Source organism: Nannobrachium achirus, assembly GCF_963921795.1.
Source record: "Nannobrachium achirus genome assembly, chromosome: 6".
Taxonomy (NCBI): Eukaryota; Metazoa; Chordata; class Actinopteri; order Myctophiformes; family Myctophidae; genus Nannobrachium; species Nannobrachium achirus.
In genome coordinates, this window is record NC_137815.1 from 14,112,621 (window position 1) to 14,131,120 (window position 18,500).

The following is an 18,500-nucleotide window of genomic DNA, read 5'->3' on the forward strand; positions in this document are numbered from 1 at the left end:
TTTTAAACCATTTTTTGGTATTCTGGACTTCTATACTTGTAACAGACTAGAGTATTTCTAGAATGCAGTATTGATACTTTTACTTAAGTAAAACATTTGAGTATTTTTTCCACCACTGTGAATTATGTTCATCCTACTCACAGTGTGGGTTGGCCTCTCTGGGAGCGTGAAGGAACACCTCCTCTCCTCACACAGATGCTGGCAGCAGCAGCAGCAGCAGCAGCGCGCACCAGTCAGCGCATCACCAGCTACACGCACACAGCCGTGCGCGTCCGCTGCTCGCTGGACACAGCGATACTCTGCCAACAACAACACGAACCAACGGGAGTGTTCTTCAAGAAGTAGCTCTTTAGTTGGAGGAGAAGAGGACTTGTTTTTGTTTTTTTTATCATCTATATTTTGTGCGCGCAATGTGTGTGTCGGTGGACTAAGTTTCGCACACGTGCGCAGTGAGTGGAGCCGAGATTATGTGGAGAACTACTGTCCGTTGCCATGGTGGATGATGATCCAAGATGAACGCAGGTGCGTAATGAAAGGCTAATAGCCTTCACTGTTCACTTTAACCGTTTACTTTTATGTGTTGTAGGCTGCAACAAAGCTTAGAAATGAGAGAATGAGCGAAAGAGGCTACTAGAAATGTGTAAAATTAAAAGAAAACCAACATCGTTCGAAAATATGGTCCACCATGTGTTTTAATTGCCAAGTGTGGTCCAAATTAGGTTAATTGGCAACTCGAAGCAGAATTAGCCTATTAATGTTATTTTATCTAAGCTATATTGATTGATTACTTGATTGATTGATTGAATACTTTATTAGCAGTTCGCATAGGAAGAGCACAGGACCTACAGTTCAGATACAAGGTCTACTATTAGGATTGAAACCCAAGAAAGCACTAGTATAGCCTGTTTACGTTGGGGTCCTTTGTACTGAATTCATTGAGACATTAAATGGCAGATAAATATACAACAATATGCCAGACAAAACATTCAGAAATCAAAAGTGAGTAATTAGGCTAATTTACACTATCTAGTCTAGGCTACTATATTAACACAAACAACTTATCAATAGGATTTTAGTCATATCACTGGTAGTCCTCCTATGTGGGACTACTAGATTTGATCTAGCCTTGGATCAAGACTATATTGCAGCCTATTTGATTAAGTCTGACTTTTGCTTTCCTAAAAGCAAAAGTCAGACTCAATAAAATGGGATCTCTGATAGTCTTCTTGATCCAAGGAGAGATTTGACCCAGTCACATACATAGTGCATTAGCCCTACTACACTTGCTTGGAAAACAAATGATAGTTTTCCACTGGGAAATTGTTCAGTGCAGAACTGGACTCAAGCCATGTCTTTGAAATGGCTCAAAAATGTGGTACTGTGTACACAAATGGCATGGCATTTAAGGCTAAGTGTAATTAATGTACAGCAACAATATCAATCCACTAAATAACCCTGTACAATTGAGCCCTCGATTGCCAGCATTCCTGTACATTGTTGTTCTGTGACAGATTGTAATGAAATACTCCACCTTGGTCCTGTTTACAGTTTGTGTGATATGGTATGTGTTGTTGAATTCCAACTCTACTGTACAGCCCTGTCACTTTAGGCTTGTTGCTTTATTGTTACTAGCTCTTACCCGTTCAAAGATATGAGCTCCAAAATGATGTGCAGTGTGTGGGTTATGGGATGTGCACTGTGCATACAGTATATGAGGGATGGAAAGTAACTTTAACTGGTGCTTGCATGATAACTAGCCCTTACCCGTTCAAAGATATGAGCTCCAAAATGATGTGCAGTGTGTGGGTTATGGGATGTGCACTGTGCATACAGTATATGAGGGATGGAAAGTAACTTTAACTGGTGCTTGCATGATAATATGTAGGAGCATCAATGTAAGAAATACCCGTTTCGTTTAATGGCTAACCCCCCCCCCCCCAGCCCGCCCGCCCACCCGCACACCCGCCTGCGCACACACCCGCCTGCCTGCACACACACACACACACACACACACACACACACACACACACACACACACACACACACACACAGAGAGAGCTGGTTAAACATGTTGCCTCATGCTAGATGCAGAATAGACGTGCCTCAAGCTAGATGCAGAATAGATAGTAGATACACCATAAAAATGCTAATATACATCATACGATTTGTGAAAGTGACAAACGGGCTTCACAGTTATGACCACACATGTTAAGGGAGGGGCGCTGTTGTTCAGGCCATGCACAATCACACACAAACCCACACACACACACACACACTTCCCCCCCCCCCCCCCCCCCCCCGTGTGTGTGTGTGTGTGTGTGTGTGTGGGTTTGTGTGTGATTGTGCATGGCCTGAACAACAGCGCCCCTCCCTTAACATGTGTGGTCACAAAAGGTACTGTAGGCTAAATAGATATAGATACACCATAAAAATGCTATTATACAGCATACGATTTGTGAAAGTGACAAACGGGCTTCACAGTTATGTCAGGTGTGTTCATATGCTGATGGTGATGCGATTTCAGATCAATTGCTCCAGCCACCGAGGAGAAACGCTGTTTCATACAGACAGACAGACACTCACTCACTCACTCAGACAGACAGACATTCGCAAAATTATAGTATAGATGGGTTGATGGGTGACACTTTCATGATCAGCAGGCAGTGTGAAATCACATCCTGAGAGCTTGGCACAGTCAAGGTCCCTGGTATCTCTTCCTTTGTTTTCTGTGTGTGTGTGTGTGTGTGTGCGTGCGTGCGTGCGTGCGTGCGTGCGTGTGTTTTTCTTTTTAAACCTCTTGTCTTTAATTGAATTCTTGTTGCATAATTCATATCCTGTTGTTTCGCAGTTTGGGTACAGACTGGGGTCTCTTGTGTTCTCTCACCATGTTTTATTGTTCATTTTTGACGTACACTTAAAGGACCTTTTCAGCAAAAGTGTGTGTGTGTGTGTGTGCGTGCGTGCGTGCGTGCGTGCGTGTGTGCGTGTGTGTGTTTGCGTGCGTGCGTCCGTGCGCGTGTTTGTGACTTGTGTGTTTTCGTGAGAATCGGGGAAGAATGACAAGAAGGAAGTCCATTTGTGTTGTGAAAATGTGCGCTCCTGGAGGGGTCCATGGAGGAGTGAGGACCCCCCCCTACCCCCTCGACGGACAGGCATCCTGTGTGGAGTTCTTCAAGAAGAAGGGCCTTCTGCTGAATGTGTGTGTGTGTGTGTGTGTGTGTGTGCTGTGCGTGCGTGCGTGCGTGTGCGTGTGGCTGGAAGTGGAATGGAATGTCGTTCCAAGCGGAGAATGCAGTGATGTTGAATGAGACGATGGGTGGACACTCTGTATACGTCGGCATATGTTCAGGGGGGGGTTACGGTCAGCGTGTCCGTAACGTTCTACATGCATGGGCAGAGGGAGACAAACAGTAGGCTTACTGAAGCACTGTACTCAGAGAGAAATGAATGATGTCAGAGTGTGATAAAGTGGGGAGTGTCTACTGTGTGTGTGTGTGTGTGTGTGTGGGTGTGTGTGTGTGTGTGTGTGTGTGTGTGTGTGTGTGTGTGTGTGTGTGTGTGTGTGTGTGTGTGTGTGTGTGTGTGTGTGTGTGTGTGTGTGTGTGTGTGTGTGTGTGTGTGTTTGTGTGCGTGTGAGAGAGAGAGAGGCGGGGAAGGTTAAAGAGTGATTGGAGTGATTATACCTGTACAAAAGACGTAACAATAAAATACAACCTTGAACCTTGGATGAATTAACATAATAATATTTGTGGTATGAGGCGAGAGGCACAGGGAGAGAGTTGAGATGGCACATATTCGTTATTATCGTTTATTGGGTTCAATAATCATATCGTGGAGATTTTCATCTGTTGTGAAACCGTCCTTTGTCATGCACTGGACCTACTTGGACCATGCTTTTCCATCTACACCAAAAATGTCTTTGCCACAAGTATAGCAGATCTACAGAACAAAGCTTGTAGATGCTGTAGGCTATTTTTGGCCAATTAAATGTTACCTCCATAAACCTCCAGATTATGGATGCTGGGGTTCAAATGGTTAAAACAGAAGTGGCATTTTAAGTTTTATGCATAGTTATGCGGTATTGTTAATCACAGTTATTTTGGCTAAAATAAAGCATAACATGAAACATTCATAACGTCATGTACGTATGTACATGACGTATGTACAGTATGTACAAAACTGCTACTTTTCAGGATCAAAAAGTATCAAAAATAGCAGATCGACAAGCTCGAAACGCGGCGCGAGCTTGTGGATCTGCTTTCTTTCTTGATACTTTTGTGTCCCGCTGTAGTATGATCACGTCGGGCATTTTTTTACAAAAAAAAAAGAAAAACACAAAAAGTTATCGCTGCTGCCCGACAGCAACGATACGGTCCCATCCCTGGAGGAGAGAGAGACACACACACACACACACACACACGCGCGCGCGCGCGCGCGCGCGCGGCGCGCACGCATGCACACACACACACACACAGATAGCCCAGAGTGCACACAGGGTTTAATAGGATGTGCGTCAGGGGCAGGTACTAAATAACAGGAAGAGACCAGGGGTGTATACGTTTGGTTAAGTACGGGTGTGTTTCATGACAATGCTAAGGCTCATAATCAACTCCCTTGAAAGACTTTGACCATTTTTAATGGCCACTCTGCTGTTCTGCTGCCTTGTGAGAAGAAAGAACAAAAAAACACCATTTCAAAATCGAAATCACGAGAGCAGCCGAATCGTGTTCTCAAAGTGCGTCAAAAATCTGCGCGTATTAGGACAGTGTTTCTCAAACTTTCAAATGACAAGGTCTCCCCTTAACTCTGACAGTATACAAATGGAACCAAATTAACCCGTTAGGGTTCATTTGGTTCCATTTGTACACTGTCAGAGTTACAGACTTGTATGGGTCAATTTAGACCCCCCCCCTGGAATCCACTTTGAGATTCCCTGTATTAAGACACATACAGTTACAGTGTTGGGTTAATAAATCATAATATAAAAATACTCAAATCAATGACATTGACATTTACAGCAGGTGAGGACTTTATTGAACTACTAGACTGAAAAACAACAATGGCGTTACGTAATGATCAGCCACTCGTATCAGTGTTATAGGGGGTTTAATCCAGCCTCTAAAAAAAAGTTTCCCAAAACCCTCGCAGTGTGTGTGTGTGTGTGTGTGTGTGTGTGTGTGTGTGTGTGTGTGTGTGTGTGTGTGTGTGTGTGTGTGTGTGTGTGTGTGTGTGTGTGTGTGTGTGTGTGTGTGTGTGTGTGTGTGTGTGTGTGCACGCGCGCGCGCGCGCGCGCGCGTGCGTGCGTGTTTAGGGACATGCTGGGCCCCTGATTCAGCCCGGGAAAAAGAGTTGGAGAGGCCCTCATTGCGCTCTATAGAGAGAGATCTCGCTCTATAGCGCTGCTGCTACTCAAAGATTTGCCATTTCAGATCATGACAAGTGACAAGCCAGTGGGCCAATTACATGACTTATAGTTTGTCGTTGTCGGGTGGAAACCTTGCATGTCCAAAACCGTTTGTTTTGTATTTATCATTTAAAAGATGATTTAAACTAGTGAAAACAGCCGATCTACAAGCACACAAGGCCTCGCACCGCGAGGCGTTGTGTGCTTGTAGATCTGCTGTTTTCACTAATTTTGTGCGACGGCCTTGTATGATGAAGCAGGGCTTTGCTTTGCGAAGAAATCTACAAATTTGAAACTCGGAGACACAAGGTTTCTGCCAGACAGTTACTTTGTTGTCCACCCAGCCCCCAAAATGGAACGAAGGCCGACATTTTATTTTAAATTTCTTCCTAATAGCCGGCCTGGACCGGCCGGGAATGAACCGGCCGTCCGGGAGTTGTCCTGCTTTTTCTAATGGCCAGCACGTCCCTGTGTGTGCGTGCGTGCGTGCGTGCGTGTGTGTGTGCGTGCGCGAGCGCGTCCAACCTGTATGGTACATGTGGTATTCCAGACAGGGAGATGTTATTGTTCCTCCTCTGAGTTCCCTGTGTGGCTCTGTTGTTTTTCCTGCAGATAATAATGTCCCCCACAGCAGTCTGCATGTCACTGACTCTTACACAAGGCAGCACTGCCTTCCTCTTCACTCGCTGGAGAAAAACAAGACCTGGGCTTAACTCCATCCATGCCTTTTTCTTTTTAAACTTCATTTTTATTTGCAGTTTGTCACAATGTACATAACTTCACAGGTTCAACATTTTTACATCATTTTGATTATCACATTTTAGTCCATGTTAAACATTCGTGGTGTCATTCTGTTGGGTTACATCAGGGTTCCCCAATAGGTGGCCCGCGGGCCAATGTGGCCCGTGGGGGGCTACTGTCTGGCCCCCACCAACCCCAGTAATAATGGTGGCATAAGAGCAGCAACAACACTAGTATATCGTCGTTGTCGGGTGGAAACCTCGTATCTCCAAATTTGTACGTTCTTTCGCAAAGTAAAGCCCTGCTTCATCATGCAAGGCCGTCGCACAAAAGTAGTGAAAACAGCAGATCTACAAGCACACAACGCCTCGCGGTGCGAGGCGTTGTGTGCTTGTAGATGGGCTGTTTTCACTAGTTTAAATCATTTTTAAAATGATAAATGTAAAACGAACGGTTTTGGACATACAAGGTTTTCACCCGACAACGACGATATCCGAACTGTCACTGGAGTAGCGGGAACGCCACCGTCGCCCCCTGCAATGTTGTGGCCCTCGGCTTGGTACCCTAGACATAATTTGGCCCTTGGGGAAAACTAATTGGGGAACCCTGGGTTACATATTCAGTCCATTTCTCCCATTTCTCAAGGAAAAGTTCCTCTTGTGTCCTGAGTTTGTGTGTACAGTAAATCTCTCCATCACATATATTTCCTCCACAATGCACAGCCACTGCACACAAGTTGGAGGGTCACTTCTATACCACAATCTTGTTATTGCTTTTTTGGCTGGCTGCCAGCAGCACCATGACCAGATACATGTCATCTCCATGTGTGATTTCCTGTGTCAAGTTTCCTAGATATAATACCACATTTGTCTTTGGTATTTCGTATTTCAATATCTTCTTTATTACTGACCACACGTCATCCCAATACTTTTTTTCTATCCATGTGTGTAAGCTTGGTTACAGTTTGGTTACAGTATTCATGAGAAATCTAACGTTTAATTGGGTTTTACAGTTGTTATTTTGAAGCATTACTAACTGTTCTTTTTTTGTTGTTGTTGTTGCCCTCTGCAGATTTTCAGAATCCACCGCAAATTCCTCGACCGAAGATCCACAATCACCTGACCATCACGGTGCAGTCCAAGCTGATGTCAAAGCCTTGTCCCCCTGCCCGCGGTCCCAAGCCTCCCGTCGCCCCCAAACCCAGACCTCTGTCTGAACCTCTGCTGCGCCCCCCGCCCAGCCTCAGCAACGGAGACCTGTCCCATTCGGACGACGATGAGGAGGCAGAGGACCTCCCCGAGGTGGCCGAGGGCTTGCGGGACGAGGAGGAGGAGGGACGCGGGGCAGAAGATGAGCCCGGGGACACCGGGGACACCGGGGACACGGCAGACAGCGACAGTGACAGTTGTGAGAATCTAATAAAAGGAGAGATTGCGGAGGAGGCAGAGGCAGAGGGAGAGGTGTTGGGTAATTCTGCTGAAACAGACAGCATCGGCTCTGTGGACACGGTCAGAGCAGTTGATGGAGTTATTACTGAGGAACAAAACACTGAGGAGGATCTGAATCTACCAGAGAGTGAAAATGACACTACCTTAAAGTCCAATGATGAGGAAGATAATTACGACACACCGTCGCCTTCATCTCATCAGAAGGAAACCGAGGATGAGGCGAGGAAACAGGAAGAAGAGGTGGTGCTACGGAATGTCACCGGAGAGACTGACACAGCCGAGGACCTATATGAATGTGTAAAAGAGCAAGGCACTGATCCTCTGTTCAGGCAGTGTACTAAAGACAATGACGATAGCCTTGACGAGGACAGTTCGCTAGGCGAAGATGCTTTGCCACTTGAAGGTGAGGAAGCAAGAGGATTCACGCTTGGGGCACGCTTCTGCATGCTTCCCACCGTGTGCGAGGAGTATCCTTACGACTTGGTTGGCCCCACAGACGACGCCAGCAGCGATCAGGTGTCGCTGGCGTCATGTGACCCGACTGAGATGGGAGACACAGAAGTGTGGCAGCCAGAGAGGGCCACCAAGGACCCGTCCGGGCGCTTTCGTTTCACCGCCAGCACAGAGGACGTGTTCGGGCCTTATGCCGTCATCGAGGCGGTGCCAGAGGACAGGACCTGCACCGCCGACCCAGAGTGGCTGGAAGATGACGGCTGTGCCAACCCTTCGCTCAAGCTAGAGCCCTCTGGCACGCCGTCCAACCAAGAGCCTTTCTACGTGTCATCAGACGATGTAGACAAACTAGAAGATAAAAGGGCCTTCTCAGGGGAGGCTGAGGTTCAAGACGACAGCGGCGAGTCCAGCGAGCGCAAACCATCCGCGAAGGACAACGAGTCGGTGGACGAGTACGCGGACATAGACGACTCGTTCTGCCCAGAGGCGGACGACTTCCAGCAGCTGGAGTGCGTCTCGTCGGAGGACTACGTCGAGATCGGGGACGAGGAGGACGAGGACGAAGACCAGGACAAGAAACGGGTCAAGGGAAAGAGCGTGAAAGTGAGAACGGCCAAGCGGGAGCAGGCGTTCCACAGCCAGAGGAACAGCTGTCAGCCTCGCCTCCGGCTCTGCAACATCACGGTGCCGGCAGATCTGGACCTGGGCCGCACCCCGGAACTCACCAACAGGGTGGTCTTTGCCCACACCACCGAGGCCTTCGAGGAAGACATCGAAGAGCTGGACTGCCACATTGTGCCTTATTACGACGAAACAGACTCAGACAGCAGTGAGCATATATACGAAGAGGCTGGCTTCGACTCCGAGGGGGAAAACTTTGTGTCCCTGGACCGCAAGACCATTGTGACGCGGTCGCGTTCCTACTCTGGAAAGTTTCCCGGCTACGTTCCCGAAACGGTCCCGGAGGAGACCGGGACGGAGTACCAGACTCACGACTACTGCACCGTGGCCTTGGATCAGAACGGCGAACCTCTCAAGCGCCCGGAACAGCAAGAGGTCAACCGCTTGATCCCGTCTCTGAAGCCTCGCCGCTTTCTGTTGTACTCGCGCTCTGCGGAAGGCCCGGAGTTGTCCCTGATCAGCCCCGCGGGGATGGACCTGAAGGACGAGCTCAGGATGAAGAGGAAAGACGACACCGTGTCTCTGCCGTGCGTCATCTCCTCCTCGGGGAGCTTCTCCCAGCGGAGCCATCAGTCGTCCAGCGGCGTCTCCACGCCGACCTCCCTGGTGGACATCCCGCCGCCGTTTGAGCTGGCGTACATCACAAAGAGGCCGGTCACCAAGAGTTCCCCGTCGCTGCTGATCCAGCACGAAACCACCGACAAACCCAAGAAGAAGACGTCCTCGTTCAAACGCTTCCTGGCCCTGAAGTTCAAGAGGAAAACGGAATCGAAGGGATTCAGCGACGGGAGCGTTCGCTCGTCGCGTTCGTCCTCCGAGTCGAGTCACCACGGCCCGGTGAGAGTCATAGAGTTGGACCGTAAGAGCACCAGCTCCCCTCAGCTGCAGTCCCGCCTGGTGAACCCCCAGCAGCGTCTCCCGGACGTGCCCAGCGCCTTCATCTTCTACAAGGACCGGCAGAAGAGGAAAGGCGACCCGAAAGCCTACGGCGGCCGCGGCGTGTCCCGGGGGGAGTCCTTCGAGGAGCGCACCCGTCGCCCGCTCATGCCCCTTCCCCTGACCAAGCCGCGCTCCATCTCCTTCCCCAGCGCGGACACGTCTGACTACGAGAACATCCCCGCCATGAGCTCCGACTACGAGAACATCCAGATCCCGGGCCGGCCCACCAGAGCCGTGACGGTCACCGAGTTCTTTGAGGACCCGAACCGCATGACCATGCCCTCCAACGAGAACGACGGCTACGTGGACATGAACAGCTTCCCCGGGATCGACAGCAAACCCCAGTCCCCTCAAGAGGAGACCGAAAGGTAGGATAATAAACCACCCACAGTATAGGCTACACTTAGAAGCACGTCGTATTGCACAAATAGCCGATCAACAAGCTCACAGTGTGACACATTTTGAACTTTTTTTTTTTTTTAAGATTTGTTTTGGGGCTTTTTATGTCTTTTTTGATAGGACAGTAGACTGACAGTAAATGGGGAGAGAGATGGGGAATGACATGTGGCAAAGGTCGTCCGGATCGGGAATCGAACCGGCGACGCCAACAGGCATCATAGCCTAGTATGTGGTATGCGCCTTGACCACCAGGCCAGCGGGCGCCCCACATTTTGAACTTGTAGATTTGTCATTTTTGCTATTTCAGATTTTTTCTTTGTTGAAAATGTTTGAAATCTTTTGAAATGCGTATAATGCCATGCCCATAATAGCTTTAGCTGTAGTGATGAAAAAGTAGTTCATTCATACAATGCCATTCGAAGTGTTAATCGAACTCTGAGTATGAAAAATGACCATTTTACACTGTCATACTCTACAGTAGTTAGACCAGATTGCCGCGCATCAAAGCCATCATCCATGGATTCATGGATCATATATCGTCGTTGTCGGGTGAAAACCTTGTATGTCCAAAACCGTTCGTTTTGTATTTATCATTTTTAAAATGATTTAAACTAGTGAAAACAGCCGATCTACAAGCACACAACGCCTCGCACCGCGAGGCGTTGTGTGCTTGTAGATCAGCTGTTTTCACTACTTTTGCGCGACGGCCTTGTATGATGAAGCAGTGCTTCACTTTGTGAAAAGATTTACAAATTTGAAACTTGGAGATACGAGGTTTCTGCCTGACAGTGACGATATGTTTGTGCCTCAAGCTTGTCGATATTCATTATTTGTGAGAAAATATGACATGTACTCCAGAAAAACTCAACCACAGTGGTGATATTAGTCATCTGTGGAACTGGGTTGGGCCCGTGTCACATCACTTCAAAAGAAAAGTCTCCAGAGTCCAGACAGTGGAGCCATGCAGTTGACAGATTGTCTCTTAGACCAGTGGTTCTCAACCAGTGGTCCGGGGACCACCAGTGGTCCTTGAGGGTGTTCCAGGTGGTCCCCAGCTAAATGATGGAAGCGTTGGTAACCAAATGGACGATTATAGATGTTTAACTTTTGTGAGAGTGTAAAATGAAACAGAATGGACCCTTGCAGGTTTAATTTTACGCTCTCAAGAGTTAAATAAATTATTTACACAAAGACAGTAATGGAGATGTTCATGCTAACATCTGCATTAATTAATTTACAAGAATTCTACACAATTAGAGAATGTAGAATAATGTTTTTTTTGCTCAGTGTTTGTCTGTTATCTCATCCTATATGGTACCAGAGCAATACAGCATGGAATATTCTTACGTTTTTGGGTCCGTAGAGGCTAAATCTCATCAACTGAAAATACAAAGGGTGAAAGGGCGAGGGTGATGAGAAAATAAATCTCATCAACTGGTGGCTTAAATGCTGAATAAATAATAACGGATTTGATATGATAAAGATTGAAAACCAGTGTCTAAGGGCCAATGCATACTCCACTTTTAGAGCCGAATTTATTTTGTTTCGGCTCTGTCTAAACTACAATATGTCGTTATATACCGTTATTAAATCGGCTGTTCGGTGCTCCCGAGATTTTATGACTTCCCGAACCGAACCGTAATAAATTCGTCTCTAAAAGTGGATTATGCATGAGCCCTTAGATTGTATAGCTCAGATTATAACAGCGGGCGCCTGGTTGAACAGAGAGTGCGATGAGACGAACAGCATGCCGTAGCAAGCATCAGTGGCTCTGGGAAGATGGACAACGCTTACGGGAGAGCTTAACGCCTGTTTCCCCCATTCCGCTATTAGAGGTCGCATCTGGAGCTGCTACTTTGTCTGAGAGGGTAAAGAACAAGCTCAAGTGGTTTTGCTCATATTAGAGCACAGGTCTGCTCACAAGAGAATACCGCATGTCATTATCAGCTGCAATTAAATGTGAGAAAGTACCGGGGTAGGGGGGCTTGAAAGATGAAGACAGAGAGAGATTTCTTTTGTTCTTTTTTTCTCCAATACATCGGAAGGCAGGGAAATGAAAGGGAGACAGTAAGCGGATGGATTTCTTAATACACAATGTGAAAGAAAAGAATAATGGATAGTGGATACAGAGGTAAAACAAGGAGTAGAGAAGTGGTGGTGGGGGATATGGCGGAGAGAGTAAGAGCAGTTCTGGTGTAATTGCTCTCTTGTTCCTGACACTTGCGGTTAAGTTTAGGAGGGCTTTCATTAAAGTAGCTCTCTCCCGAGTCCCTCTCCTTCATTGGACCCTGGAGGCGGGCGGTGGGATTTACTGTGGCGGTGTGTGATAGAGTGAGGAAAGCACCGGCGCTGGCTGGTACCAAATGAAACCTGGCCTGGGCCCAGGGGCGTCACAAGGGGGAGGAGTGGGACTGAGTTACTATAGGGCTCAAGGTGGAGGGGTCTTCATTATTTTATACTTTAGCTATTGAAAAATAGCAGATATACAAGCTCACAGCCGCATAGATCTGCTACTTCTGTTAAGTTGTGAACACGTGTGCAAATCTTTGAATGTATTTATTTTGTAAGCGAACATTTGTAACTCAAATTTTGCTTCTGGGGGGTCCCTGGAACTAAATGTTTTGAGATGGGGGTCCGTGGCCAAATACATATCTTTTTGGGGGTCCTACACATGAAAAGGTTTGAGAGCCACTGACATAGAAACATAGGTTTTTCAAAGAACCTTAGAAGGATTTGAAATATTCAAAGACTTGCACAAAGTTCACAATTTTTTAAAAATAGCAGATCTACAAGCTCGCAGCGCAGCACTCAGTGCCGCGCTGTGAGCTTGTATATCTCCTATTTTTCAATAGTTAAAGCACAAAATAACACGTAATAACGCGCTCCCAGTCTAAATGGGTTAAACCCCTCCCCCTATGAAGAACATTCATGGGGGACCCGGGCCGCAGTGAATCCTTGTACCCAGGGCCCAGAATTTGGTGCGACGCCCCTGATGGGCCTGGGCCACTGTGTTTCAGCCACTCTAGAGGGCCACAGCCTTGGCCCCAGTAGTCTTAATAAAAACACATTGTGTTTGATAACCTGTGCACAGTCAACATGACAAGCCGTTACTCTAACAACCACAGATGATCATTTTGTGCCACGACGCCTCGGCATAAAATCAGTTCTTATTTCCTGTGGTGCAGTGGCGTCAGTTCAGAAAAAGCTAAGGTATGGCATGACTGGTGTCTTGCACGCGCGCCTTCACGCGCGTGCAAGACACCAGTCATGTTGCCATACCTTAGCAACAGGCATGATACATTTATTTTAAGAAGTACATTTAATTTTTTTCCCCCGTTTCTATGGTTTCTTGATATGGCAGCTGACCCGCGGAACCTGGGAATATACCATTTTGTCAAAATGGGGAGAATAAAAGAGTGGAGAATATAATTATAATACCTTAATGTTGAAGCGACCATTTTGTACAATTTTGCATTTGTAGTTATTGGGTTAGTTATTTTACTGTAATTTAACAACATAATAACCAGCACAGATAGACAAAGAGACACTCATGGATTTATATTTAAAAGTAGCTTTTATTTTCCCCCCTGGACCCAGGGTATGGCAGCTGCATACCCCTGCCATACCCAATTGGCGCCCCTGCTGTGGTGCTATTTGCTGTTTCGTCCACGTGCAGTTAACTGTAATTTGTTGCAATGTATTTTTATTGCTTTGTGTGTCTGATTTTATTTAGAGGGCCTAGAAAGCGTGAGAGAGATATGATATGTATTGGATCTTGTGTACTCACTGTAGAAGTGGACACAGCTTATTGTTTCTATAATTTATCCACATAAACATCAAGCATATCGTCGTTGTCGGGTGGAAACCTCGTATCTCCAAGTTTCACACTTGTACGTTCTTTCGCAAAGTAAAGCCCTGCTTCATCATACAAGGCCGTCTCACAAAAGTAGTGAAAACAGCAGATCTACAAGCACACAACGCCTCGCGGTGCGAGGCGTTGTGTGCTTGTAGATCGGCTGTTCTCACTAGTTTAAATCATTTTTAAAATGATAAATGCAAAACGAACGGTTTTGGGCATACAAGGTTTTCACCGGACAACGACGATATTGTGATTCTCGCCACAGGCCTGCTGCTGTGTGCTTTATATCAGTTATTTGTCCTGTGTGTTCATACGTCCGGTGTACTTTAAGGTAACCCGTTTGAAAGCTCCTCCATTTCCCAGACAATGGCCCCTCAGTGCAGGCTCTTTTTCTCCCGGTGACGTTATCGATCGTCTCATTGTGTGGCGCAGGATCTCAGCCCTCAAACCGCGTCCTATCTGTCCTGTCCTGTCACCTCGCCTCCGCCACTTTCCCCAGGAGATTCTCCCACTCCCGCGGCCCCCCTCTCGCTCTGGTATCGCTTGTGTACATGTGTGTGCGCTGGTTGGGGGTGTGTGTGTGTACGTCGATGCTTGTGCATTTGTGTGTACACATGCGCGTACACACACTCGTGCACATCCTCTTTCTAAACCCCCAAAAGGCCATGTCATTGTCGCTGTCCGGCGTCCAAGTCTGCTGATGGCAGTGATTTATTGAGAACTCATTCCACAGTCAACACTCCGGGCCCCGCGGAGAGAAACCACATCATTGTGGGGCTCGTACGTAGAATGACTGCATTGAACGCAAACAGTAACGCAGCATCCCTACAGAAGCAGACGAGCGGTGAACCAGTGAACTCTAAAAGCCCCTATGGCATAGGGTTGGGGTTTGTTTCTCTTGCAGTGATTAATGTGTAGCGTGGTTGGAACATTACTTCAGCATAATATAGACTCCAGACTGTAGGGTGAGCAAAGGGACATATTCATTAACAAACAGTGGTTACCATAGGTAAATGCATGGCAGAAGAGAAATTATTCATCCCAGGCCCAAGTAAAGACATTGCTAATGAGTGTGGGTCTGCACATGGAAGTGTGTGTGTGTGTGTGTGTGCAGGGGTGTCGCACCAAATTCTGGACCCTGAGTACTAGGATTCATTGCGTTATTTTGTGCTTTAACTATTGAAAAATAGCAGATCTACAAGCTCACAGCGCGGCTTTGAAAAATCGTGAACATTTGTGCAAGTCTTTTTTGAAGGTTTTTTGAAAAACCTTTGTTTCTATGTCAGTCGGTGCTCAAACCTTTTCATGTGAAGGACCCCCAAAATTATATGTATTTGGCCACGGACCTCCATCTCAAAATATTTAGTTCCAGGGACCCCCCAGAAGCAACATTTGAGTTACAAATGTTCGCTTAAAAATACATATATTCGCCTCACAGCTAGAAAGTCCTGAGTTCAATTCCCGCCGGGGGACGCTGTGGGCGCTGGCGGCGTGTTCCTCCCTCCGCGTCATCAGCGCCCACACCCTAGGTGGGGTCGGCAATAGGGCCTTTCTGTGTGGAGTTTGCATGTTCTCCCCGTGTCTCCTAGGGTTGATACCCTCACAAAAACATGCACGTAATCCTGGTCTCAATAATGCCTCCCCCTGTTCAGCCGGGGCGCCTGATGGAGGGGAAAGGAACTGGTTGGAATAACGTGTTCCTTCCACGCGCTACGTCCAAACCAGGGAAATCTCCACTGTCAGGTGAAAAGAAGCAACTTGGACTCCTCATGCATACAAATTTAGAGAGAAAAAAATACATATATTCAAAGATTTGCACACATTTTCACGACGTTTCAGTATAAAATAATTCCAGGCCCTTCCACCTTGGGCCCTAGTAACTCAGTCCCACTTTTCCCCCCCTTGTGACGCCCCTGTGTGCGTGCCAGCACTGTGATGTATCTCAGTGCTGTTTTACCGAAGGAGGGGAAGACTCCAAACATAATGTGGTCTCAGCAGTATTGTCCGTGTTCAAGAAGAGAAGCTTCAGAGAAGGAAGCCAAGGCCTTGTGTCCCTGTTATTTAGAGAACATTCAGCATTCTTTACGATCAGTCAAAGGCAATTCCAGGTGGACCAATTACAGTCCTCGAACACAAACGTACGCAACGCGGAATGTTGGGCCGGGGCGCTGCATGCTAAGCTACACCCCAAAGATTTTAACACAGCAGTTTAAAGTGAACTTCTGCTCCGTGTAAGGCCACAAAGCCCTTTGAAACAAGTCCACTGCTCGTTCCGCCGGCGTTAGTTGTGGTGAGGAAGCCATCTTGACCCATTAAAGCATTCTGTGTCATTTTAGCTATATATATACACAGCATGCAACTAACATAAAAAATAAAAAACAACAGAAAACTCTTAGTGCATGAGTAATATCGTCGTCGTCGGGTGGAAACCTCGTATCTCCAAGTTTCAAATTTGTATGTTCTTTCGCAAAGTAAAGCCCTGCTTCATAGTACAAGGCCGTCGCAGAAAAGTAGTGAAAACAGCAGATCTACAAGCATGCGAGGCGTTGTGTGCTTGTAGATCGGCTGTTTTCACTTGTTTAAATTATTTTTAAAATGAAAAATGCAAAACGAACGGTTTTGGACATACAAGGTTTTCACCGGACAGCGACGATATACAAGTATACTCTTAGTGCGCGTGTCACTCAGCTTGTAAGTCTGCTATTTAAAAAAGAATCTTGAAAGTGTTGAATCTTTTACAAATATTCTCTTCTGGGGGACCCTGGCATAAAACATTTTCAGATGGGGAGGTCCGGGGTCAAATACATGTCACATTGAGGGTCCTTGAAGCTTGAGAACTATACTGCTGCTTCAGGTCTTTTTAACGGGTTGTAAAAGTGAACCTCTGCTCCGTGTCAAGGCCACAAAGCCCGGGCTTTAAAGCAAGTCCTCTTGCTCGTTACAGCGTTAGTTGTGGCCGCGGCCGGTGGAAGCCATCTTAAAGTGCGCCGTGGTTGCGTTTGGGTGGTGGCCGCGTGCGGCCGGCGAGGAGGTGGCGAGCCAGCCAGGAGGGTGTGCCACTTGCTGGCCTGCCAGGCCCCGTGCCAGGCCGCTCCGCTCCGGGCCGGGGGTCATTGCCAGGTCGTCCCCGGGGAGGAAGCGGCGTCCTGCCTATAGGAGCTTCCCACCCGCCTGTTTACAGGAAATGCAGGACAAGGGCGGAGGGGAGGAGGAGGGCTGGCGGGGAGGCTGGGAGGTTGGAGGCAGGGGTGTCGCACCAAATTCTGGGCCCCCGGGTACAAGGATTCACTGTGGGGCCCCTGTGCTTTAACTATTGAAAAATAGCAGATATACAAGCTCACAGCGCGGCACCGAGTGCCGCGCTGCGAGCTTGTAGATCTGCTATTTTTGAAAAATCATGAAAATCTTTGAATATTTCAAATCCTTCTAAGGGTTTTTGGAAAAATCTATGTTTCGATGTCAGTGGAGATCAAACCTTTTCATGTGAAGGACCCCCAAAATGGTATGTATTCGGCCACGGACCCGCATCTCAAAATATTTAGTTCCAGGGACCCCCCAGAAGCAACATTTGCGTTACAAATGTTCGCTTAAAAAATACATATATTCAAAGATTTGCACTAATTTTCACGACTTTTCAAAAATAGCAGATCTACAAGCTGTGAGCTTATCTGCTATTTTTCAATAGCTAAAGTATTAAATAATTAAGGCCCCTCCACCACCTTGGGCCCTAGTAACTCGGTCCCACTTTCCTACCCCTTGTGACGCCCCTGGGTGGAGGCAGAGGCAGGAGGATGGAGGGGGGGGGGGTGGAGAAGACACAGGGTCATCGGGGCAGCAGGGTGGAGGTTCCCAGACTCCCCCTGGAACAACAAGGCGAGGTGTGGCACTGTGAGGAATGCCAGGTTCTGTTTTTTTTTTGCTTCGCCTTCGTCATGCAGGGAGATGACTGCGGCGTAATAGCACTGCTTACACCAGTGGTTCTCAACCTTTTCAGGCCGCGACCCCCGAATTAATCATATTTTAACTGTGGGGACCCCCTCACCCTGACGAGCACTAAGAGTTGAGGCATTACATTTTGTGTAACACTGTTCTAGAACATGTAGATCTGCTATTTTCACAATGTCTGCCTCTAATTTGGCCAATATTTAATTTGTCATTTTAGAGGTATTAAAAAGTCCATAAATTGTCACTTTAGGAATGTGCAGATACCATAATACACTTAAACTGTATGTTGGTTTGTTTACGTTGAGTGAGAACACACTGTTTCACATTAAGCTAATCATCTGGGGACCCCCCAAAATATTTTGGGGACTCCCCTGGGGGTCCAGACCCACAGGTTGAGAACCACTGACTTACACATACAGTATGACGTGCGTGAGTTTTGTCATCAGTGCCATTTCATGCAAGATACATAAGTAAAGCCCCTTTTCCACTGGCCCAACACCACACCACACCACTCCACACCACACCACCCACTTGTGACAGGTTTTCCACTACAAGGACCTGGGTAGAGTGGTGTGAAAGTGGTACTAAACGTGGTACTAAAAAGTATCCAATCTAGAGTAGGTCTGAGCTA

At 47.2% G+C, this 18,500-nt stretch overlaps 1 protein-coding gene across 2 annotated transcripts in view; it reads left to right on the top strand.

Moving 5' to 3' along the window:
- The first annotated feature begins 326 nt into the window (after window positions 1–326).
- The window catches only part of fgd5a (FYVE, RhoGEF and PH domain containing 5a), a 96,325-nt gene continuing 78,151 nt past the window's right edge, over window positions 327–18,500 (top strand). For both annotated transcript variants that reach the window (XM_080727738.1, XM_080727739.1), the window contains exons 1-2: window positions 327–522; window positions 7,217–10,034. In XM_080727738.1, coding sequence (XP_080583864.1) covers window positions 513–522; window positions 7,217–10,034 — 2,828 coding nt within the window. In that variant the 5' untranslated portion in view covers window positions 327–512. The remainder of the gene's footprint in view (window positions 523–7,216; window positions 10,035–18,500) is intronic.